Source organism: Pogonomyrmex barbatus, unplaced genomic scaffold (genome assembly GCF_055798465.1).
Source record: "Pogonomyrmex barbatus isolate J1 unplaced genomic scaffold, ASM5579846v1 scaffold4, whole genome shotgun sequence".
NCBI lineage: Eukaryota > Metazoa > Arthropoda > Insecta > Hymenoptera > Formicidae > Pogonomyrmex > Pogonomyrmex barbatus.
Genome location: NW_028297138.1, coordinates 924,201 through 950,537, shown reverse-complemented (window position 1 = coordinate 950,537; position 26,337 = coordinate 924,201). Strand labels below are relative to the sequence as shown.

General features: G+C 34.4%; 1 protein-coding gene across 31 annotated transcripts in view; it reads left to right on the top strand.

The window, feature by feature from the left end:
* The window catches only part of pHCl-1 (pH-sensitive chloride channel 1), a 1,184,550-nt gene that overhangs the window by 469,200 nt on the left and 689,013 nt on the right, over positions 1-26,337 (top strand). For 30 of the 31 annotated variants that reach the window (XR_016140122.1, XM_089080706.1, XM_089080698.1 and 27 more), the window contains one exon: positions 4,217-4,281. Coding sequence is in view for 29 of the 31 variants with exons in the window: in XM_089080706.1 (XP_088936832.1) it covers positions 4,217-4,281 (65 nt within the window). In the remaining 2 variants the exon portion in view is untranslated. Of the gene's footprint in view, positions 1-4,216; positions 4,282-25,834; positions 25,966-26,337 lie in introns of those variants that run through there. The other variant, XM_089080686.1, reaches the window with a different exon arrangement.

Below are 26,337 nucleotides of genomic sequence, written 5' to 3'. Positions count from 1 at the left end.
ATATACATACGTAGAGTTTTCCAAAAAAAATAGCCAAGCGGTCAGATAAAGCAGACTAAACTGAGTCGAAAAGTCCTGTACTCTATTTTGCAATTTTCGCAATAGACGAAATAATTTAACGAATTATTAATTTATGAAAATAATCAAATTGCAAGCGCGCGATGAGATAATACCCAGTGAGACACGCATTGCCAGTGATGTTGGAGAGTGTCACTGCTGCAGTACGATCTGCATCCATCGAGTGAGAGACCAACATTGCTCTGGAAAACCGGTCATGGGGATTCGAGAGAATATACACGTATATTGTAATATATGTATATATGTGTATATTATTTTGTTATTCTAAATACGTTATTGCGATATACGTTATTGCGATAAATATCATCACATGCCTCTGTGGTCGAAACGATAAGATACCTGCCCGATAAGCAGGAGATCCAGATTCCTGGCTGAAATATTTTTCACAAAATAATTCCGAATTTTCACGATTGGTTCGTGGTCGGACTCCGCTGTGACACATACCGTCCCTTTTTATTTGAAACACACTAGGTGCACGTAACATACATAGATGAAAGCGTAACCAATGCCGCTTGCAATCAACAACTCCATGCGTATCTAGCGACGGCGAACGCGTGTCTCACTGGGTCCTATCTCATCGCGCAATTTGACTATTTTCGTAAATTAATAACGCGTTAATTATTGCGAAAATCGCAAAATAATACAGGACTTTTCGACTCAGTTTAATCGGCTCTACCTACATATAATCGCTTGGCCATTTTTTTGGAGACACCTTGTATGTATATACATATATGTATATATATATATATATATATATATATATATATATATATGTACATATATACATATATGTATATATATATATATGTATATATATATATATATATATATATATATATATGTTTCTCATAAGAGTAGCATTGGAGAGTGTCGCCGCTGCATGGTCCGACCTGCATCCATCGAGAAAATAGGATTATCATCTCTCTGAAGTACCAGTCGTAGAGATTCGAGAATATTGTATACATGCATATATGTATATGTAGTATGTGTATATATGTGTGTATCATTGAATTGTTGACATATTATTCTAAACATGTTATTTGCGATAAATATCATCACATGCTTCTGTAGTCGAAAGGATAAGATGCCTACCTGATAAATAAGAGATCCAGATTCGATTCCTGGCTGAAGTGATATTTTTCGCAAAAATAATTACGGATTTTTACGACTGGTTCGTGATCGGGCCTCGTCGTGGCACACGCTCTCTCTTCTTATCCTCTTTTTATAAAACTAAGATCAACAAATATAATTATTAAGATAATAAAATTGTATTTATATATATATATATATATATAAATACAATTTTATTATCTTAATAATTATATTTGTTGATCTTAGTTTTATAAAAAGAGGATAAGAAGAGAGAGCGTGTGCCACGACGAGGCCCGATCACGAACCAGTCGTAAAAATATATATATATAGATATATATATATAGATATATATAGATATATATATATAGATATATATAGATATATATATATATATAGATATATTTGTGTATATATTGTCGCACTTCCGCGGCGGTCTCTCGCACAACACTTACTCGCGTTACGCGGAAATAAAGAGGTCGTTTACAAAACAATGAACTTTAATAAGCACAACAATTAAATATACAGGCCGTGATACAGTCTTGCGCTCGTTCTCTCCGTCGAATCTTTCAAATCAATCCAAAAACATAAAACAATGATGCGTTGGCAAGGAACAATCTTCAGGTTGGAAATCGATATGAGGGTAGCGTCGAGCGGAACACCGCTCGATTATAACACTACTCTCCTTTTTTTCGAAATTGTCGTCCCGACAATTCCAGAGAACTCTCTCACAGAAAAGTCAGCTTCTTCTTCCTTGGTGAAGCTCTCAGGGAATCTGTCGGCTTCCTGCTCTACGAGCTGCTGCTGCGGGTTATCGAATGCCGAACTAGTCCCAACTTCACTCTTCCCGGAAGTTTCGTGCCGCTGTGAGGTCATCTTCCCTCTTCGTTCTTCTTCCGTAACGCTTCTTTATCTTGTGCTTGTGTCTTGCGCACTTCTCTCTTGATTCTTTGGACAAGAGGGGGGGGGGAGTTTCCGTACCCTGGACTCTTTCGTCCTATTCCCAAGTTCCTGCCTCGGCATTCGCCATAAGTCCCTCGGAAAAACCATGATTCAAAAAAACCAAGGGCGAAGCAGACTTCTTAAAAAAAAAGGATTTCCTTAGCCGGATGTTCGGGCAGTAAGCAGAAGATCTTCCTCTTAAAGCGATGCCAACAAATTTCAAATAAGAAACATAAACATAAACAGTATCTACTTAAAGAATTTTCTTTCAAATGAATTATCCCTCCAAAAAAAGAAATATCTACATATCTCTTTTTACACATTTACAGGCTCAACTTCGATTCTTTTCCCTACAAATTTTTTTTCCTTTCCTCAAATGGAACTAATCTATCTAAATGTACTTTATTTATTTTATTTTTATCTTTTCGTTTTTTCGTCTTTTCGTTTTTCGAATGCAATAAACTACATCATTCATTTTCCTAATCACTTCGTAAGGTCTTTCCCAACTACTTTGCAACTTGGGACCCTACATCATTCATTTTCCTAATCACCTCGTAAGGTCTTTCCCAACTACTTTGCAACTTGGGACCCTATCTCGCATTCTTTGATTATAAAACTAAACTTTCTCAGGCACAATTTAGTCGCCTATCCTTCTGATTGTAATTCATTTTTGTCTTTTGTGACCTTAAATCCATACGTTGGCTCGCAACATATATATAAATATATGTTACATATCTTTATACATATATTTAATGAATGGAATATGTTCATATAGTATTATTTGATTTGTTATTTTATAACATAATATCGAGATAAATGTTATGTGAGTTTTATATATACTTATATCTTCTATCTTCTGTCTTCTAAAATATAATGTATTCATAAATATTTATTTCTATAGATAAGGACAATGATTAATGATGAGTTGATATTATATTACTTGTATGTATTCTATAAAGAATATTTGTTGTGACAAAATATATTAATTAATTTAAAATTAAACAAAACGTTATATATTTTAATGAAAGAGAGAAAAGAGGAGAGGGAGAGGGAGAGAGAGAGAGAGAGAGAGAGAGAGAGAGAGGGAGAGAGTGCAAGCAATAATTATTTTAAGATAAAGCTCTCATATGACTTCGAGTCCTAATCATGATCTCAAGCTTCTTTTTAAATAGCAGCATGTGCACAGCATGGCTTGCATAAATTTTTTTAGCTTACAATTAGTGCTTTATAGCATTATATTATATTTATTTATATATTAAAAAATGGGCACAATATATATGTACATGTAACATAATCTAATATATTACATAATCTATATATTAGTATAAAGAAAAATGTACATATTTATAATTGTATAAAAATTGCACTGGATAAGTCCTATATATGAAAAAGAATTTGCCTTATCGATCTAGAATTTGCAATATTAGCAATAACTTTAATACTGTTTTACATTAAATTTAAATTATTTTAGATGATTGTCTCTTATATACGAAACATACAAAGAATGTTAAATACACGTAGTAGTTTTGTCTGATACAGTGATTTACTAAATAGAATTTTTATCATTGCATGATCTTCATTATAAGATATTCATTATGTTCAGGAAACACAATAGTACAAAACAATACAAAAGTAGCACTCAGCAATCATTGGCTGCGCTCAACAGAAAGAAAAACGTAATACACTTTGCACTAATTGGATTGTATTTTCAGTTCTAATCTGAGATAAGATTATTGTAAGTTTGGATATGAAAATATAATGCAATCAGTGCAAAGCACTTGCTAAGCTGCTTTTTTGGTTAAACACAGCTATTATCTGTGATTGGAAAGATTATTTAAATTTACATTAAATCTGAAAAAACATACCATTAATAGCAAGCGATCATTTAATGGTTGCTCAACTATTGTGTTTTTTAAACACATTACTATATGTTTATCGTAATACTCAATCATATCTCCTTTTATTAAATCTAAAGAATATTATTGTTATATTCTGACAGATATTTTTTATATTAATTTGGAAAAATAAATGCTAACAACTTTATAACACGATCAATCGAATTATCCGAAAGAACTGAGATACTTATTATACTTACTTATTGTTTCAGGAACATTGACTGTAAACGTGAGCGTATTGCTGTTAAGCTTAGCTTCTCCTGACGAGTCCAGTCTGGTAATATAATTATGTCTCTTTTTATTGTTTTAGTTAAGTAGAAAAGATAATGTAATTCTTAATTACATTGTCCAACAAAATGTCTTTTTTTTAATCGAAAACGAATAATCATTTTTATATATTTTTACATATCGCTTACGAATCAGTTATCAAATTTAACTATCAGGATAAAATTTGATAAAATTTGAGAAAAATTCTGACATCAAAAAAGTCAAAAACAACAATTTTGAGGATTATAGCATTGGCAGGAAATTTTCTTTTAATTTTATTAACGCCAAAAATGTTAACTTTAAATTACATCTTGTTTCATATATGATTTTTCGTTTTCGAAATGTATCAATTTGAAAACAGATCTCTATTTATATAGGGTATAAAAAATATCGGAATCCCTAAATATCTCGAAAAATATAAGTTTTATAAAAAAAGAGTTTCAAAAGAAATTTGGAAAGTTCTATCTATTGATCTTATCTTTATTTGATTTCGAGTGACGTCACTAATCAAGTCAAAGTCACATCGATTTTTTTAAATCAAACTCCATTCTTGATTCCAGAATCTAATAACTGGTGCCAAGAGCTTTTTAAAACACTATGATGAAGTTTATTTTTATTAAGTACTTACGAATTATGAAACTTGAAAGTTACAGTCTTCAGCATTAGCACAGGGATCTTAAACTTATTAACGTGTTATTTCTGGATTGTTAATTCTAGACTTTTTGACCGAATTATTTGTCAATTACTTCTTATCAACGGATTCCATGAGAATGAATGTATGCAATCTTATTCCTTCTTTTTTCTCGCACGTGTTTTAAAACGTGCGCGAAACCCAAGTATAACAAGAATAGTGCCTTGCCTTTGCCTCATCGGCAAATACGTGAGATAAACATTTCACGTTCATCAGAGTTAGGTCTCTAGTTTCGAATCTTCGTTTACGGTCTTCTTCATTTAATGTCTAACTTTGTTTATTGTCATCTGTCACGCGCGCTCTGCATTAGATTTCGCTGCAAATTTTTTGGAATGTTCTCCATAAATCCTGTAGGTCCACCTGATTAGTATGCCTATACAACTCTAATGATATTGCTGACATACTTCTAATGCTTAGTGAGTACAGAGATAACTATCACAGAGCTGCAGTTTTGTATCATTAGAAGTTTCCTAGAAGGCACTCAAATAGTAGTGATGATTTGCATAATATAGCGTCGTAAATAACGCAGAATTCGAAGACGCAAAGATCTTAATAATATTAAAGATATGCGTGTCATCGCTGTATTAGGGATGGTTGCTATGAATTCACATGTGAGCATTCGACAAATAGAGAGCGAGTTAAGCACAGTTCCAAGAAGCACAGTTTCCAGTTTACAATCTTTAAAGTCTGACCATAACCGTTTCACACAGATACTGCTGATAATAACATGATACGTAGGGTCGAATTTTACAGATGGTTGCAAGAAATGTTGCGAGATGATCCAAATTTTTTTGGCTATGCCAAAAAATAACTCCCTATAACTTTTGGAAGAATTTTCTATATCTACCACAGTTTTCGAGAAATCTTAATGCATTTAAAATGGAATACCTTCTATATATATATATATATCGGTTATAATTCTTTTTCTGTTGCTTCATGTCTACTTATCTTATTAATAAAAGATCGAAACCAATATTCTTATATGAGAGAAAATATTAATAATGCTTTTGGGAAAAGAAAAGAATCGTGGAGTCCACTGGACATAACACCATAGTTGAACGCGCGAATTTTGGGCAACTTAATACGCTAACTCTAAATGTTTATAATTCAGAAAGTATTGTAGCCTCAATTTGGTATTAGAGTTTTCAAATGATCTCAAGAATCTACCCTTATTACGGTCTTTATGGAACATCCTATATATATATATATATATATATTTAGAGTTAGCGTATTAAGTTGCCCAACATTTGCGCGTTCAACTATGGTGTTACGTCCAGTGGACTCCACGATTCTTTTCTTTCCCCAAAAGCATTATTAATATTTTTTCTCATATAAGAATATTGGTTTCGATCTTTTATTAATAAGATAAGTAGACATGAAGCAACAGAAAAAGAATTATAACCGCTCTAATTATTCAAGTATATTAGGACGAGCTTTTTATTTAATGCGAAAAGAATATTAATAAATATTAAATATTATAAATCCTCAGGTTGGGTCTGTTGCAAGTCTGTATATCAAGCATAAACATACAACAAGCACGAGCGAAACATGATATCTAACGTAAACATCCTGTTTAGCTCGCATCCTGTCCTACCCTCCCTCCCTAGCACCTACAGATTCCTAGAACCAACATCCCTTCTCTACAAGAATCAGACTCTGGCCAGCCTATAAAAACGGGGCTTTTCTGGATATAGCTATTATTTTCTACATTTTCATTCAGTGTGGGCCAGCATTTATTAGCCATTAATTTTTCAATTTTCATTCAGTACAGGCCATTTATTTTTTGCGATTCATTCTTCACTTATTCATTATTCTGTTTCGCTACTCTTCATTGTTACAGTAGAACTTGATCGTCACAACTTAATTCAGCACTATCTATCCAGCATTCATTATTCTTTCAAGACTAATAATTAAAAGCAGTGAACACAAGTCAAGCTTCCAGAAGAATATCCAGACTTATTCTTCGGTTACCTCGATCTCAATCGACCATTAGTAAGTCTTTTGTTGATTATGGAATAATTTTTTGCAATTTTCGAATTTTCATTCCACTTTACTAAAAACTACATCTCTCTTTTCTTTATTCTTTTTCCTCTTATTTTTCCTTTCTCTTTCTCCCTCATACCGGTGCGGACTGCCAGGGACTTCCGAATTTCGTTGAAGGCTCTTGAAGATTTCCGGTTATTTTACCTACTTTCTCTCTCTCTCTCTCTCTCTCTCTCTCTCTCTCTCTCTCACGCACGCACGCACGCACGCACGCACGCACGCACGCACGCACGCACGCACGCACGCACGCACGCACGCACATCGATGCGGACTCTTTGGGACTTCCGAATTTCGTCGAAATCTCTCGAAGGCTCCGAGACGCGTTACCTACGCATTTTTCTTTTTTTCCTAATTTTTTTTTGCCTTTATCATGTGCCAAATTTCTCTTTATTCATTTTTTCCCCTTTCCTCTTAGTGAATCGATCAGAAGTGCCGCCTTCTAAAGTTTGACAATCTGACCGTTTATTAACATGACCCCCGTCGTCGTTATAGTGATGGAGCCCAGCGGGCGTTCAGAAACAAAGAAACGAAACAAGCAATAAAACAACCGAACCGTTGCCGTCAACCTCTTCTATCACAGCTCTTGAATCTTCCTTTTTTCTTTTTTCACAATCAATCTCAACTATTTCCTCTTCTGAATCTCCTCTCGACTCATTTTCTCAACTTTTCCCTGAATTCTCTACTGGTTCCTCGGAAAATCCATTTTACGCATTCGACCTCGAACCTATCATCGATTTCGAAGCCCTATTCCCTGGCCCTTATTCTCCGACAACAGAGAGCTCCTATTTCCCAATTTCGAAGATTTCCCTGAATTATTCAATCTCACAACTCCTCCTCCAGAACAAATCCAAGCCTACTCTCCTCCCTAATTTTCCATCATACACATACATTATCGTAATAAATAATGCCATATATTTGTTTTTATTAATTTAAGTTTATTCGCAAATATATTTTGTATTGTATCACCAGGTAGGATCATCGCTTAATACATTCTTACATTCATATTTTCCCTACTAGAAATCCTACCCGATAGCTGCCGAACGATTGTAACACTCACGACATACATACATACATGCACACTACTCGTCTACATAATTTCTCTTGCTTTTCAAAACATGTATAACATTAATCATATTAAACATTTAATTTAATTTTAATTTCTCTTTATTTCTCTTAAAACCTCTCGTGTCATTCTCCCCCATCCAACTGATCGCACGAGATCTATCCCTGGTAAGAAGAATTAAGTTTCTTGACTAGAAAACGACCGACTAATGTACGTCTGTAGAGTAGCGTCATAGCTTTCTTGTATCGCTGTCGACCTAGTGTCGAGACTTATCAGTGCGCTCGGATTTGAGGGATCACGTTTCCACGTTTGGCCTTCGAGAGAGCAGCTGTTTGCGTCCTTCCGAGCCCATTCGTATTCCGTTCATATTTTTAATTCTTAATTCTCAATTCTCAATTTACTTCGGGTTAGACGTAACAATGGTATAATGCATAATACAAAAGGTGAAAGCTAACAGTTGCCTCTTGTCAAAATCAATATAAAGATTTCAATGTAAAGATAGTGAGACTATTTTTACTGATATTCGCATAAATATACTATTTGATTATAGTCTACTGAAAAGAAGAAGAAATATTATTATATAATATATAAAGCGCAACCTGTCAAATGACATTTCTTTCAAAAATCTGTTAGCTTCATATCTTAATATTTCTTAGTATTTTTCTAGTTCTTAATATTTCTCTTTCTAAATATTTCTTTAAAAATAAATAAGATTATTATCATTAAAATCGATCAAAGTTATTTTAGAATAATAATAAATTTCATAGAGTAATTTATAAATAATTTAAATAATTTATAAAATAATTATAATTATTTATTTATAAATTATTATTATATAAATTATTATTTATAAAAATAAATAATTTAAATTATAATAACAATAAATTATCTAATTTTGTTTCATTTACTTACAAGTGCTTAAATTGTCATTCATGCAGTCATATATGGCAGTATTTTTAAGATAAACTATATTTGTGATAACATATTTTCTGAAAAAAATATTTGATAAGAATTTGACAGCTTGCGCTTTACATATTATGTAATAATATTACGTTGCAATTTTTTTATTTCTGTAATAGCTCTTACAATTTGTAATTTGCAACGTTGTTGAAACATATTTGCAGTTCGTGCTGGGTATGAAATATAAGAAAATTAATGCATATTATTGAAAAGTATATAGTAATAAAAGTAATAAAAAATTTTGAAATAATAATGAAATGGAATTAATTGAAAGCAAATTTCATCATAAAATATTTCCGTCAAAGTTTCTAAACTTAATTATAATGACATAGCATTATTTATTTATCAAAGAAGGTAATATGTTTATGAGTATTATCCGTATTATTATACATTGTTAAATGTCAAATGTTTTATGGATATTGCAGTTCACTTCATCAAGGCGAAGAGCAGCCTGATATTATGCTGCTTCTCCAATGGAATCCCTTTATATACGCTGTATGAAAGCAGGGTGGGAGTGGAAGAAAAAAAGTAAAGATTGGCTAAAACTATAATGAAGAGAGGAGGACGGGATGGGTGGGAGAAGTTATTTTCGGTCAATCGGGAGAATGGTTTTCCATACGTCACTTATATTGTAGCCATTATCTCTATTTAGGCTGTCGTGATGTTGTGAATTTGTACAGCCTCTCTGTACTTCCTTGGGAAATACGAAGTGGTCGTATCTATTGCGATTGTTTTATCACATAGTATTTGATGTCCTGTTTCAATGTTATGTTCTGATAATGCTGACATGCTAATAATGTGACATGTTTTAATCTGACACCGCGTTGATGTTCTTTCACGCGTACGTTGACAATTCTCCCGGTTTCTTCAATGTATACTTTGCCGCATGAGCAAGATATTTTGTACACTGCTCCTGGGCAGCTCAATGGAGATCTTTCGTTTTTAGAATTTCTCAAGATTTGTTCTGTTATCTTAGGAGGTCTAAAAATAGTTCGGATGTTATATTTCTTCAGAATCCTCTCGATCGGTTGTTTCTTTTATATTTTTATAATCAGAAGGATGGAAAGGATTTTTCTCCTCCGTCTCAGATTTGTGTAGTTTCAAGTAAGTTCTGTCTGTAAATGTTCTTTGTTAGAGACGAGTGCTTTATGTACAAATGAATTGTTTGCTGATTGCTTTTGTGCTGGATAGATATTTGCATGCGGAGTCACATCACTATCACGCGTTCGGTGGTGTTCGGCCAAATTCGGACGTCGCTCTGAAATCTCTTCTCGTCTCCGGACATGTTCGGCGGTGTTCGGCAGCGCGGCGTAGGACGCATTCGACGGCATGTAGGCCGTCTCGCAATTAATTGCGAACTTAATGAATAAAATTAAAATTGACGCAAAGCGCCTTGCGCCCGACAGAGCGACGGTTGAGCTTAGGTTCGACGATGCGAAATAATACTCCAAAATATGCATCGTTATAAATTATCTAAATATTATATAATATAATATTATATTTGATATATAATATTAAATTATATAAATAATAAATATTAAATAATTAAATTATATAAATAATAAATAATAAATAATTAAATTATATAAATAATAAATAATATTGTTGTAGGTCGGAGTTTCAAGATTGAATTTAGAGAAAATCGAGTTCACCGAGCCTAAGGAATTAGAACTCCGAACAGGATCGTTGGTGGAAAGTTCTTCTGATCAAATATTATTACTCACTTAAATAATTAACTGGTTTAATTAATGATGGCTTCTTGACAATATTACGTGTGACTTTGATTACTGATAACGCCTGCTCGTTACATAACGTGCAACTGCCCTGTTAGTTATTGTGATTGCCCACTCTCGGCGATTTAGCAACCGTTTTTATAGTATTACAACCGAGCAGTGTTCCGCTCGACGCTACCCTCATATCGATTTTCAACCTAATCATTCCAACGTCAAGCGGTTGTCAAGCATTGTGGAGAGAGTCGACGGCGCGGCGCGCAAGTTTGAGTCGTGTCGCGGTGAATTCTGATTTTATTGTGAAAGCTCTTGTTATTGCTCCTGTGCTTCAGTGTATAATAAAGTTTGTGTTTCTTTCCTAAACTTTTCTTCTTTTCCTGGCGCGAGTGTAACGCGAGAGACTGCCGCGGAAGCACGACAATAGTATTTAGTCGCGTTTCATCACGTTATAATTTTAAATCGAACCGTATATGGTTAAAACAGTACGCGTTCTTCGTTCGCGTTTTGCTTTGGAATTTACAGGCTTGCATTTCCGGCTTGCACCGAACGGTTGCTATACCGACGGTCGGGCTTAGATGCAAGAATTATCATGGTAATATGTGGTAATATTTGGGCTACAATATCGTATGCAAGAATTATCGTGGTAATATTTGGGCTACAATAATATATGAATAGAATATATAATATATATTTTTTTATATTTATATTTTATTCATCATATTTATTTTATATTTATTATAATATTTATTATATTAATTGTTGAAAAGTAAAGCGTTTTAAATTGCCGCTAATTTCTCGCATTAGTGTGTGGATTGCTAGAGTCAGAAATGACAGAAGCGCTAGGCGTCTAGCAAGCAGCAAAGTGAAATGTGCTCGTTTTCTTTGCGTACTGTGTAAGAGCATCGAGCAAGTGTCCTGTTGACAGGTGCGAGAGAGAAAAGAGGGTGAAAGCGAAAGCGTGAGAAAGAAGATAGAGTAAATCGAACATGAACGTGTAATTAGCAATTGTTGCAATAAGTAAAAAAAATTCATTTTTGTTCAGTAGCTTGCGCAATCAGTGATATCTGTGTCCTGAATTTTTTTTTATTGCGTGTAAAGCTTAAATTATTTTCTTGTTATTTAGAGAATTATTTGTTTCTGCTAAAATATAATTATAATAGTTTAACTCTTAACACATGAGTTGCATTCTTTCTTTATTCTCAGTTCAACATTATTTTTTTCACTAAATTTAACATTAATATTTCTTTTTTTATACAATATATTATTTGTATAACTCTTACAGAAATATCGTTATCATCATTTTCATTTTTGTTTGATCTCAAGCTATTTTCGTCATTTTTGTTTAAAAGTATCATTCAACTAACAATTGATATTATTAAATGTTTCTTGCCGTTTTGTATGATGTCTGTTTTTAATATCAACATTCAGTTAACTCAAACTCACTGTTAGCCTACTCAACGCATAAATCGCTCAGGAAACCGTTCCAAAATTCTCGAGTGCTTCATGTATATTATATTCGCATTGAAAAAACGGAATGATTTGGAAGCGTTGCGCAATATTGCAGTCTACGCGCTTTATACCTAATTCGGAACGGACGTTGAGAGTAATGTTGAACTGGAGAGGGAATTCCGACGAGAGTGTTCACACATATGCACATACAAACATACATAGACACATTTATCTAGAAAATTAATAATACACACACAACAAAATTAAATCGATACTGTTACGTCTCGAGCGATAGGATTAAGAGGGAGGGAGAGGGATTGTTATGGGATGGACATGCTCAAACAAGATGCAAAAAAAACTATTTTTATTATTTTATCTAATGCGCGTTAAGTACAAAGTAGTATTGTTTTATAATATGGAATTCGTATGACTCTATGCGATTTCGCGGCGAAGTGCAGTTCGGGGCGTGTATCGCCTCTAGGACACGCTTTCCTTGACTGCGGAGTGAGTTTCGAACCAGTTCTGGATGAAGTTGCGAAGAATGGACGCGATACTCTTCGGCGGAAGTAATAAAAAATCCGCGGGTCAAATTCCTTCGATGTGATCTGGGCTTCCCAGGCTCATCTTAATTGATTACGAAATTACTATGATTTAATATTCTTTGTATTTACCGCATCTCCTTTAGTTCTAAGCTTACGCAAATGAATTTATAATGTTTCGCGTTCAGATTACGGAATGGCCAGACGGGGCTGTCGCATGCGCCCGGAGCGAGGCTAAGTAATCCTGTTGATGCGCGTGAAAAAGATGATTGGTATTTTTCTTGAATTCCGGCTCTTTTCTTTTGTAGGCTGGTTAAGGATAAGAGACCTTGAGCTAGCGGTATCCGGTAGATGAAATTCTGAATTTGGATAGTAAGACTTGTCTTGAGGGCTCGCCCGGGGTGGGCGCTTCAACCTCGGGGGAACAGAGAGTCTCGCCCGATTAGCAAGCACGGTTAGTCCTTGAGGAGAGAAACAAGTTGATAGGAATTGACCTTTCAACTTAATGGAATGAGAGAGAGAAGATTGCCGATTCAGGAAAGGTGGAGACGCGGGGACAGTTCCCTCACTTGATATTGCTTGTTATTACTTGACTCGAAGGGAAAATTAAAATGATTTTTCTTATGATCAGAATTAAATCTCGGATATGCATGCACACTTTGAAATGCTCTCTGATGCTACCACAGAAATAGATAGAAACTGGAGGGTCGGAGAATATGTACTACTATTTCACTCCTCGCAATTAGCGATGGCTCGAAAAAAGAGTCGTGCGGCGGAATAAGAAGGGAGGGTGTGCGTCACGGCGAACCAGTCGTGAAAACTCGTAATTATTTTGCGAAAAAATATCACCTCAGCCAGGAATCGAACCTGGATCTCCTGCTTACCGGGCAGGCATCTTATCCTTACCGAGGCATGTGATGATATTTATCAAATAACGTGTTTAGAATAACACGTCAACAACACAATGATACACATATATACGTATATTACAATACATATACACAGTAAAAAACATTTTGTGTTTCGGTCTTTGTTAAATCGGTCCTTGTTAAAATTTTTGTGTTAAATAACCTACATATTTATATGTAAATTTAACACATGTCTACTATGTTAACTGACCTTAACAAATATAAAATGTAAAATTATTAAAATGATTTAAGAAATGTGTTAAAATAACACAATTCATACGTATTTATTCAATATGTTAAAATTTACACAAAAAAAATATTGGGTTTACTTTATAACAGGAGTGGAGATGACTTGTCATTATTCTTTGTGTGGTTCCGACACAGTCTTGAATTTTGACGCGTCTCGACATGTTATTTTATCATAAAAATTATGTTAATTGTAACACACAATTAACTTCAAATTAAGATCAAGAGTACATTTCTTTTTTGTTGAAATATTAACATAGTGTCGGTGTTACTATTTAACACATCCATATTATGTTAAATTAACACAAAATTTTGAGTGGATCGTTTGAGACATGCGATTTATGTTAAATTCAACACATTTTTTCCAACAGTGTATACATGTATTTTCTCGAATCCCCACCGGTACTCCAGAAAGATGATGGTCCTATTCTCGCGATGGAGTGACGGATGTCCACAATGCGTGAAAATAGCGATATAATGATTCGTAAAATGCCAAAATTCTATTGCTTATATAGTGTCAGCTTGATGGCAGAAACGTGAAGAGGGCTCCTAAATTCGTGGAAAATCGTGATGCTAGTTTTCCCGTGCATTCCTTGTTCAAGAACAATTTCCGTATCGCGCCCGAAAATCTTGCTAGTTAATGTGAAGAAAGTGAAATTTTATAACATGATATTCCACGATGATTTATGAATTTAAACGAATTAGAAGGCTCTTCAGAGGTGTATGCGGTAGGTGTATGCGGAATTGGTAGAACGAATCCAAATGGCCAAATGCGAGCAATTATCGTCCTTGTACATGTTCAAACTGTAATCCCTGACAACGAATGCAGAAAATAATATGATGTTTAAATGATTACAATATATTTGATAACATTTCTGATGAGACGTTTTAACACACGTTGTAATTCGCGCTTTGAACTTGTCAGTATTATTCGGTCTTTTATGATATACCATGATATACCCATGGTATCCTTAAGATAATCCCAGAAAAGAAAATCTAACGATGTTAGGTCTAGCTGGCCAAATAATAGGATCAACTCTTCAATCCAATGTTCTGGAAGCATTTGATTTAGGGTATTTCTAACTTTGGTCATAATGTGCAGGCGCTTCATTCTGATGAAACCATATTTTCTGCCGAGTTTTAAGATCGACATTCTCTAAAAGTTCCGGCTGTTTTTGTCCTAGAAACTTGTTGTAAACCTCATCTATAAGAATATCATTAAAAAATTAAGATCAATAATATATCCATTCACAATATCGCATCAAATATTCACTATGGTTTTTGTTTATCTATCGTACGAATGAGGATTTGCTTCTGACTAATAATGTGAATTATTATTAATGTGTCGATTCACATGGCCTACATTAGTAAAAGTTGTTCATCGGAAAACAATACGTATGAGCAAAATTTGTTTCTCCGCATTTTACATCTTACTCTGCAAAATAGGTTTTTACGATGACCTCCTCGTTCGACGAAAATTTCTGTCCCCCGAGAACTTTGAGCCTAGGAAACAGGAAAAAAAATAGGAATCAGATCTGGTGAGTACACTGATTAATCAATTAAAACCGTAATTCATGAATTTTTGCCACGGCAACCACCACGAAGTGTGAGCTCATGCATTATCTTGATAAGACAGCACTTTCTTTTTTTTAAAATGTGGCCGTTTTTTCGTAATTTCTGCCTTCTTATCTACCAGCTTTTTAATGATGCGTAATACACCCTCGTTATTGTTTTATCTCTTTCAAGATAGTCGATGAACACATTTCCATGACTATCCCAAAAAACAGTCACCATCAATAATGGACTGCGAAGGATGAATCTGCTCTGAAGAAGGTGAAGACGGTTTCATCGGCCGGGAAGGCTCAAACAATAACTGAGCATCTAAAATGACTACAATTTTCACAGATATCTTTCAAAGCATATACGATTATAATACTAGAATGGTTTTGATGAGTATTACCATCTTCATGTTGAGGCTCAAAGCTTTTCAGATAACCTTGTAAACACTGTTCACGTAAATTGTAGCGCTCGTTGATCGAAGCGAATTTGTCCGATAGTGGGATTACGGAGAATCATCATGTAGGTACCCCGACAGATCGGTCAGGAGAAAATTATTTTACGCCGTTTTAATTATGGGATGATTCGGGCGTATCATTACATCATTAAGACATTGATCATATTAAACTTTTACTTTAATTTTATCAAAGAGTGGTCTCTCAACATGCACATTCCTAAATGAATATTCATGTCCTTAACAGATATAAAAAAAGTTTTATACAAAAGTTGAATCATTTCAAAAGTACTTTATGATAAAGATAAAACAAATCTTCTTCTAACTTCTTTTTTTATTTCCTCTACAATTTCATATGTGTTACGTCATGTCGACTACACGATTCTTTCGAGAATTAGTTATTAATATTTAGTTAAACAAACAAACAGATGTTAAATATCTCTTCTGTTGAGAAAAAACAAGATACCAGAAAACAGGGTGCTGAAAATAGACAAACACGCAATTTCGGGAAGTGATAAACATGAGAGCTGTCGACTACACGGATAGCAATAATTAAGATATCTTTACACTATTATTTTCATTCTTGGAAAACCGAAAAAAATGATAAGCACGTGGGCGATCCCTCCAGATCACGGATAACCTCCACACTACTATTTCAATTACTGAAAAATAGCACGTGTACAGTTGGTTTTCCTCAACAGAATCATATATATATATATATGATCTTGAGGAAAACTGCACATATATATATCTCATATATATATATATATATATATATATATGATTCTGTTGAGGAAAACCAACTGCACACGTGCTATTTTTCAGTAATTGAAATAGTAGTGTGGAGGATATATATATATATATATATATATATATATATATATATATATACGAGGCTGAAAGGTTTTGAGCCTAACATAGAAACAAGTATTTTTCAGTCAAATATAGTTTTATTTTTCAACATAATTTCCTTTTAAGTCAATACACTTTTCCCATCGGTACTCTAACCTCTTTAATCCCTCCAAATAGTAGTTGGCGTCTTGCTCCGCAAAATAGGCGTTTACGTATGCGATAAAAATCCTCCTCGTTCGATGAAAATCTCTGTCCTCCAAGCGAAACTTTAAGCTTAGGAAACAGGAAAAAGTCGCTGAGGACCAGATCTGGTGAATACAGTGGGTGGTCAATCATTTTGAAGTGCAGTTCGTGAATTTTGACCATGGCGACCGCCGAAGTGTGAGCAGATGCGTTGTCTTGATGGAACAGCACTTTCTTCTTCTTCAAATGCGGCCGTTTTTTTGCAATTTCTGCCTTCACCTTATCAAGTAATGCGTTCCCATTATTGTTTTTTCAAGATAGTCGATACACACAATTTCGTGACTATCCCAAAAAACAGTCGCCATTACCTTCCCAGCTGATGGAACCGTCTTCACCTTTTTCGGAGCAGGTTCATCCTTTGCCACTGTTTTGACTGTTCTTTTGTCTCTGGAGTGGTGGATCTATCAAGTTTCATCTACAGTTATGAATTGACGCAAAAAATCTGACTCGTTTCGCTTGAACCGCTCCAACAGGGCCTTGAAAATGTTCATTCGAATTCGTTTTTGGTCCAAAGTGAGCAAGCGCGGCATTCAACGCAGGGATAGCATATCCAATTCTTCAGTCAATATATGACAAACGCGTTCTTTCGATATGCCCATAACCTCTGCTATCTCTCTAATCTTGATTCGACGGTCGTCCAGTACCATTTGGTAAACATTTTCGATGTTATCAGCGGTGATTGCAGTTTTTGGCCATCCCGAACGCTCATCATCAGCCAAGCTGGTACGATCACGTTTAAATTCAGCTGCCCATCTTTTTACGGTGGCAAATAATGGGGCAGAGTCCCCGTAAACAGCGTCCAACTCGATTTTAATTTGCGCAGGCGTATTGCCTTTCAAATGTAAGAATTTAATCACGGCACGATATTCAATTTTTTCCATTTTTACAAAAAGACTGACACTGATACAAACGACTGTCAAACAACAATTGAGCGTCCAAAATGGCTGAAATTTTCACAAAAGTTTCAAAGCATATACTATTGTAGTACTAGAATGTTTTGACGAGTAACGTCATCTTCATGTTAAGGCTCAAAACTTTTCAGACTACCCTCATATATATATATAAGAAGATCCGAAATTGATACTTAAAAACTTACTATTCTGGTGGACAACGATGAGTGAAATGGTAGCGTCGGCTTAGAAACGCTTGTATTACTTACTTGTAATAATTATCTTTCGCTCGAAATCAGAAGGAAGTGTACCAAGGCACTGCGTATACAGCACTGACAGATTGAACGATTGATAGACTGACTGACTAGCTGACTGACTGATTAACTAAACGCTGTGCCCTTAAAAAGCTTAAAAGATATATGTGTGTGTATATATATATATATATATATATATATATATATATATAAAAAGCGTTTTATATATATACATATAATATATATATATATATATATATATATATATATTAAATCCCATAAGATGACGTCTATTCGTGACCGTAGATGAGACTTGGATTCATCAATATACACCCGAGTCAAAACAGCAATTGAAGCAGTAGACAGTACCTGATGAATGTGCGCCGAAGAAGGCGAAGACTGTTTTATCGGCCAGGAAGATAATGGCCACTGTTTTTTGGGATTCCCAAAGAATCATCTTCATGACTATTTACAGAAGGGTCAAACAGTCACAGGAGCATATTATTCTACATTTCTGAATCGTTTGTACGAAGAGCTGCAAACGAAACGGCCGAGATTGGCGCGCAAAAAAATCATCTTTCACCATGACAATGCTCACATCTCCACAGTCGCAATGGCAAAATTGCATGAATTAAGATTCGAATTGCTGCCCCATCCATCCTATTCTCCTGATTTGGCCCCTTGTGACTTCTTTCTATTCCCAAACCTCAAGATCTGGCTCGGGGGAAAGAAATCTTCGTCTGATGAGGAGGCCTTCGCTGCTGTGGATGCGTATTTTGAAGGCCTCGAAACTTCTTACTTTTCCGAAGGGATCAAAAAATTGGATCACCGCTGGACTAAATGTGTACAGCTTCAAGGAGACTATGTCGAAAAGTGAAAAAGAATTTTTCGGTATAAAATAGGTGATTTTATTGTTTTTTTACTGATTTTTTGCTGACTTATCGAACGATTCTTATATATGATACGAACTATATTTTCAGTACTGGCAGTAGTAGGGTAGCCATGGCGCGTCAAAACAAATGATATGGCACTGGCATCAGATGTGTTACGATTAGAGTTCTAGATAATCAGAAAGGTGACATTGAACATCCTGCTCTGATTGGCTAATCAATTACGTGGACACAGCGCCATTTTGTTTTTTTTCGTGTATTTAAAATGCAAACATTATGCAAATTTTGTAATCTAAAAAACGCGAAGAAAATTCATTATTTAGTACAATAAAAAGTGTAATATAAAGTTACTATTATTATTACGGGGTAAGCATTTTTATTCGTGTCAATATTTAGTAATGAACATAATTTAATTTAATCTTTTTTTGAAAATTATATTGAATTTGTCTAGCAAGAAATAATAATGAAATCGATATTGAATCGATATTGAAATGATGATTTCGACGTTGAATTGATATCTCTTGTTTTAGACTTTTGTTTTAGAAATTAATTTTTATTCAAGATAAAGTGCTGTGTATTTGGACGTACAAATATGTATAAAAAGAACCGAAAACTTGAAAAAAATGAAAATTGTTAATTTCTTTCATTTCATCATTTTCCTACAAATTCTTAGTTAAAAACTATTTGGATATCTAATATATGACAAGTAAATGGACTTACTTGGCAGCCTACGCACTCGTCATTCGTGTGCTCTATAAATTTTTTAAATACTTTTTTTTTAAGATTTGATCATTCCATATTAGCACATTATATTTTTCCAGGAACATTTTGATTGTTCTTTTTGGAAAAAAATTAGAGAAGATGGGAAAAGGAAACTTAAATTTCAAGCTGCACTTTCTATTTTTAATAATTTGACTAAAAATTTAGATGTGATTACAACTTTTCACGAACAACAATGAAAAATATTAACTGTTTGATAATTTCATCTGTAATTCTATCGACATTGCTATTTTATTTTTTATATTTTTTATATTTTATTATTATTAATATTTTTCTGATTCTGAATATCAATGCCTGTTTTAACAGAAATATATATATATATATATATATTATATATATATTATATTATATATTATATTTATATTATTGGCTACTTGCGAGCGTCGCACACCGCGCGTCACGCACCTATCGTGGCCCAAAACAATTAGGGTCACGGTCCACGACGCGGCATAAGACGAGACAACTTTCTCGCAATTAGAAACTGCCATTAAACAGTATATTTAGGCGAACATTCGCCGGATCGTCACTTGATCTCGAGCTTTCGCCTCAGGTAGGAGACTAGAGAAAGGCATTATTCATATCATATCCTAGCGAGCGAAAGATCGGATCTTTTTTCTCTTGACCGAAAGGTCGTTTCCTGGTCAACTGTAAAGTCGCCTTCCGTCGACCGCAAGGTCGCCTCCTGGTCGATTGCAAAATCACATCCAGTCGATCGAAAGATCGCCTTCCTGGTCGACTGCATAAGTCGCGCTTCCTTTGGCCGAATAGGTCGCATCGACACAACTGACGAAACCGCTTCTCTGGCCGAGCAGGCCGTCGCCGTCGACTGAAATAGTCGCCTAGCCTTTAGCTTTTCAGAGAGGAAACGCGAAGCCAGGAAGACAATGACGAACTAAGAGGGAGCGCAAAGCAAGGAGGACTTAACGGCGGCATTCGGCCAATCAATCGGATAGAGATTTTCGGCGACCAATCAGAAACTTACTTGGATTACCGACCAAAAAGGAGGATCCACATATACATACAACCGACATACACATATACTCTCACACACACCCGATCACTCGCATTGTATATACACACATTTTTTATCTTTAAATATCCCTTATACACGGAGTTGATAAATCTTGATCAATTACATAAAGTCACATAACACACGAATGATGCGGGATTTGTAAATATTGTACATATTTCAAGAGGCATAAATAAATTTAAGTATAAATACAAAAACATTCCGTAGTGCTCGAATAGCTAACATCCACACACCTATCACGACTATCCTCGCACATTCACACTTGCGACACATAGACTTATTACCCTAAACTGATGACCCTATCACATATACTCTTCCACAATGTATACATAATATATAATATTAGATGTACAAAAAAGTTCTGAGCTTTAGATTTCATACAACCGAAATAACAATTTAAATTTTATATATCTTCCCGCCCTCCCCTTTTGCGGTTTTAAAGCGTTGACATTTGGCCTTCTAAGATGCCATACAATTTGACGTTTGATGCACATAACCTCAAAAATCAGTAGTGTTCACGATGACAATAACAAAAGAGCATATTCGATTTTCCATTCACTTCGCGTTTCATCTGAAGAAAAATGCTGCTGAAGCCACTGCAATGATTTGTGCTGTATATGGAAAGAACGCTGTAAGTCATACTACATATAAAAGATGGTATCAAAAATTTCGCCAAGGAGATTTCGGTCTTGAAGATGAACCGCGTGCTGGACGCCCTCAAAAGAAATGGACGAATTGCAAGCACTGCTGGATATAAACTCTGCGCAAACTGAAAAGGAGCTTGCAGAACAGCTTGGCGTTACGCAGTAAACCATTTCCGTACGTTTACATACGATGGGAAAGGTTCAGAAGGAAGGCAGATAGGTTCCGCATGAATTGTCCGAAGACAACAAAAATCGTCGGCGTGACACTGCACTCACTTTGTTTTCAAAGTTTCGGAAAAATGATTTTCACAAAATCATTATATGAATGAATGGCGATGAAAAGTGAATTCTTTATGATAACCCTAAACGTAGAAAATCATGGGTTGACCCTGGTCAACCTTCGATATCGACGCCAAAGCCCAATATCCACGCCAAGAAGGTTTTGCTATGTATCTGGTGGGATTCGAAAGGTGTGTTGTATTACGAGTTGTTACAACCGGGTGAAACAATCACGACAGACCACTACCAACAACAATTGACCAATTTGAGGGATGCATTAAAAGAAAAGAGGCCATTTACTGGCCAAGGACGTCGTAAAGTGATCTTGCTTCATGACAATCCTCGACCACATGTCGCGAAAGCGACTCAGGACCATATCTTTGCGTTAGGCTGGGAACTTCTCCCGCACGCGGCGTATAGCCCAGACATGGCGCCTTCCGATTACTACCTATTCCGATCGCTGCAGCATCATTTGGCTGATACACATTTCGTGAGATTTGAAGAGATACGAAAATGCATTGATGACGTTATCGCTTCGAAGCCGGTGAGCTTCTATCGTCAAGGAATTCGCAAGCTACCCGAAAGATAGAAAAAGGTCGTTGATGCAAACGGGGAATATTTCACTGATTAATATTTTTTTGTTTGTTTTTGAATAAAGATTGAATTTTACAAAAAAAGCTCAGAACTTTTTTGTACACCTAATATTAAAGAATTATCAGAGAAAAGCAGGAGATAGGGAAATATCATATCCCCATTATATAATTTTCGAGACAACCATTAATATTACTTCGCTACAGCCCATTTAGAGTGTATTATAGCTTGAAGGCCTTGAATATGACTTTCAAATAATGAATTTAATGTAATATGATATCTGAATCCGATATATAAAATTATATTGTATAATGAAGAGGATCATGGATCACTTGTATTGTAAGTGTCGCGAGTGTCGCGAGTGTCGCGAGTTTTGAGAAGTTCCATCATTCACATATTGCATAATATTTATTAGTACAGTAAAGAAATTATTTAAAAAAAATTTTTTTTTTTAATAGAAATATATTTTGTAATATTTTTATAGAACTTATTTGTCAATGACATTTCTTAATGTGTAAAATCTGAAAAGATTATTATTTGTGAATTTTTTTATAAATAAAAGTGCTTTTATGAAATTAGTTGGTAATATGCTCCCCGCCCCCACCCTCCAGTTTACTGGAGTACTGGTCGTGAGGATTCGAGAATATATACAAAGATACGTACCACTTAGATCCTATTTCTTTAAAATATAAGATATTGTCAGTCGGATTCTATTTTTTAATTTGGTGCAACAGTTTTTTTTCAAGCGTCCATTATAGTTGGGGTTGACACTCTTTTTTTATCTTTTTTTAAAAAGGTAATTTTATAGATATCTGATTATCTGATATCAGACATTTTGTAGTATTAATCATTTTTCTGTGTTCGAAAGATGTGTTTATAAAGACATCTTTTATACCCACCTTGACATTTTTTTTCTATAATACACACAATGAGAGTAAATAGGATAGAGAACGAAAGAATAAGCAAGATAGCATATTTGCTCTTCTTCCACGTGTTCAATTGGCAGTCGATGATGTCGCTGAGATTCGCGGCGAGTTTGATAATTGGTCATAGTTTGTTTCGGAATGTAAATGATGTTTATGCGCCATAATCTATTATCTTTTAAGTAAGCGTAATATTCTAAGAAGCAATATGAATACTGTTATTTTGAATGCATGTATTTTTCATTGTGTTGTATTTTTATATATGTATATGTTTGTGCTTTTTAATATTTTTCCTTAATAAATAATGATTGCAAATAATTGTACGAGAAGATAATTCAATTTTATTAATAATTATTAAATATATCATTTTAATATGTGTTTTAAACAAATAATAAGAATAATAATTATTAAATATATCTTTTTGATATATTGTTTAAACAAATCATATATAATAGTCAAGAGTTGCACAACAATCTGTACAAATCATAGTATCTGAACTTCTAGCTTTGATTTCTGGAAAAAAGTACAAACGCGTAAAAGAGCAATGTCAAAATGACAATATTTAGATTGCTTAGAACCTACAACATAACAGATTATGACGCATAAACATCAGTCACTTATACTCCAAAGCAAATTATCACCAACTGTCAAACTCACCGCGAAACTCAACGACATCGTTGACCGCCAATCGGACGCGCGGAATAATAGTAACAAGCTTACTATCTCGCTTACTCCTTTGTTTCCTATTTTCTTAATCTCGTTGTGCGTATTTATTAATAATCAGTCAATCAGAATCATGACATAAGGAGCAGAGACTGTACTTAGAGATACATTAACCAATTTTACACAAAACATACTGTATTCTGTCCGCCAATGATTCGCTAGATCCTCAGTGATCCTAATTATCAGTCTGATGATTTGCTGGATCGATAAGATTAATAATGATAAATATGCGCTTATCAAAAGGAACATATTAGTAATAATCTAGAAACATTTAAATGTGCATAAATTATGATTGCAAATGATGAGAAGAATACTCGACCAATTACTTAGCATAATTTATAATTCGAAGCACAATATGTTACGAAATATATGTTTATATAGATATAAAAATCTATACGGACGAACAATGTAATGATAAAGATATAATATAATTTATGCATTTCTTTCTAAATTAGAGAAAGAGAGAAGAAAGATGGAAAAAAGAAATAGTGTGTTTATTAGATATATTGCTAATGTGTCCGTTTTGATGCATGCGTATTTATTACATTACAGTCTTATCGACCCTGCGAATAAATCAAGCCAATAAGTCAGGATCATTGCAGGACCCAGCGAACATTGATTCGCTAGATCCTACAGTGATTCTGACTTATCAGTCTGATGATCCGCTGGATCGATAAGATTAATAGTGTTTTGACAAACGTACATAGGCGACGACAATAATGACGATGTTTCTTAAAGTAAAAATTTTCAAATCGGACTTTGCGTAGCAACATCTCCGCTCGTAGCAGAAAAATAAAAATACTTTTATTATGGAAATCCAACTCAAGCTACTGATCAAACCTACTTAGAACTTGATTCGTTTAGTCGTTATTGAGATTCGATAATTTCGGATGCTTGCATTTCGCCGACTCGCGTAAAGTCACACGGTAATGTTCTCGGTTGACTTGACACCCGACACACTACCGTGTCTCCTGATAATATTGTATTATTTAGCGTATTGTTATTCTAAACACGTTATTGTGATAAATATTACCATATTGCTTCAGTAATCGAAAGGGTAAGATACCTGCCGGTAAACAGAGGTTCCAGGTTCAATGATTGACTGAGATAATGTTTTTCACAAAAATAATAATTACGAATCTTCACGACTGGTTCGTGATGGGGTCCCGCTGTGATGCACACTTTTCATCCTTTTTTCCCTCTTCAGTAGATTGTAAATTACATTGGTTTTATATACTTGAATGGATGAACTTCTACCTATAGAATGATTAGTAGAACTCTATGGCTAATAAACTTGTGTCCAGACTAAGAGTTATGTCGCGTTAATTAATTATTTTAAAAAAACAAAATTTTACTACTCCCTTTTATTTTTTATTAAAAAAAGAAGTCTGTAATTAACTGCAATAATTATTAGATAATCTTTTTCTATGCATCACAGTATCATAACCAATATACAGGGTCTTCAATAAAAGCCGAAATTCCGGATTTATTTGAAAGAATGATATTTCTAGAAGAAATACTTTAGACAAAAATTGTAAGATTTAAAAAGATTTATTTACTGATATCAATTTATGGATGGCGTTGCCTAAGTCATGTCAAGGTCAAACCGTTTTTTTTAAAAGAATACCCTATTTTTAATTCCAGAGTGTAATAGCAGATGTCAAGAGCTTTTCAAAACATTACATTTAAAACATGAAATATTTTTCATTAAGTATTTTTCGAATTATGAGGCTCGAAGGTTACAATACCGTCGCCATTAGCATTATCCAAGATGCACCGCGTGGACGTTGCTCGATCAGATTTACACCTTTTTTATGTTCGCAGGAAGATTAGTGATTGATCCAGCCAATGAAAGCAAGATTGGAGGATGATGAAATCAGTGAAGACAAGATGATCCAATCAGTGAAGGCAAGATATATCCATCCAAGCAGAATGGGTCTGTCCAACTAGTGAAGGCAAGATGGGTGGATGAATCTAAATTTTTACTTCAGAAATGTTCAAAATGTTCGAAATGTGCGCCATTTGGAAATGTGCTATTCGATCATGAAAAGTAAACACAGCATTCTTAATGAAATTAGGATCAATCTACACAGCTTTATCGACGATTCATTGGCGAAGATCATTAAGATTTCTTGGGCTTATCTTAAAAATTTTGCTTTTTAGATAACCCCGCAGGAAGAAATCTAGAAGCGATAAATCGGACGATTGTCGTAGTCACTCGATTTCTGCTCTTTGATCTATCTTCATCAATTATGTTTATATTTCCGTATTCAAATAGTTAGAATGTCTCTACCGAAATGAGATGCCGCGCTAGCCTGCTGAAATCG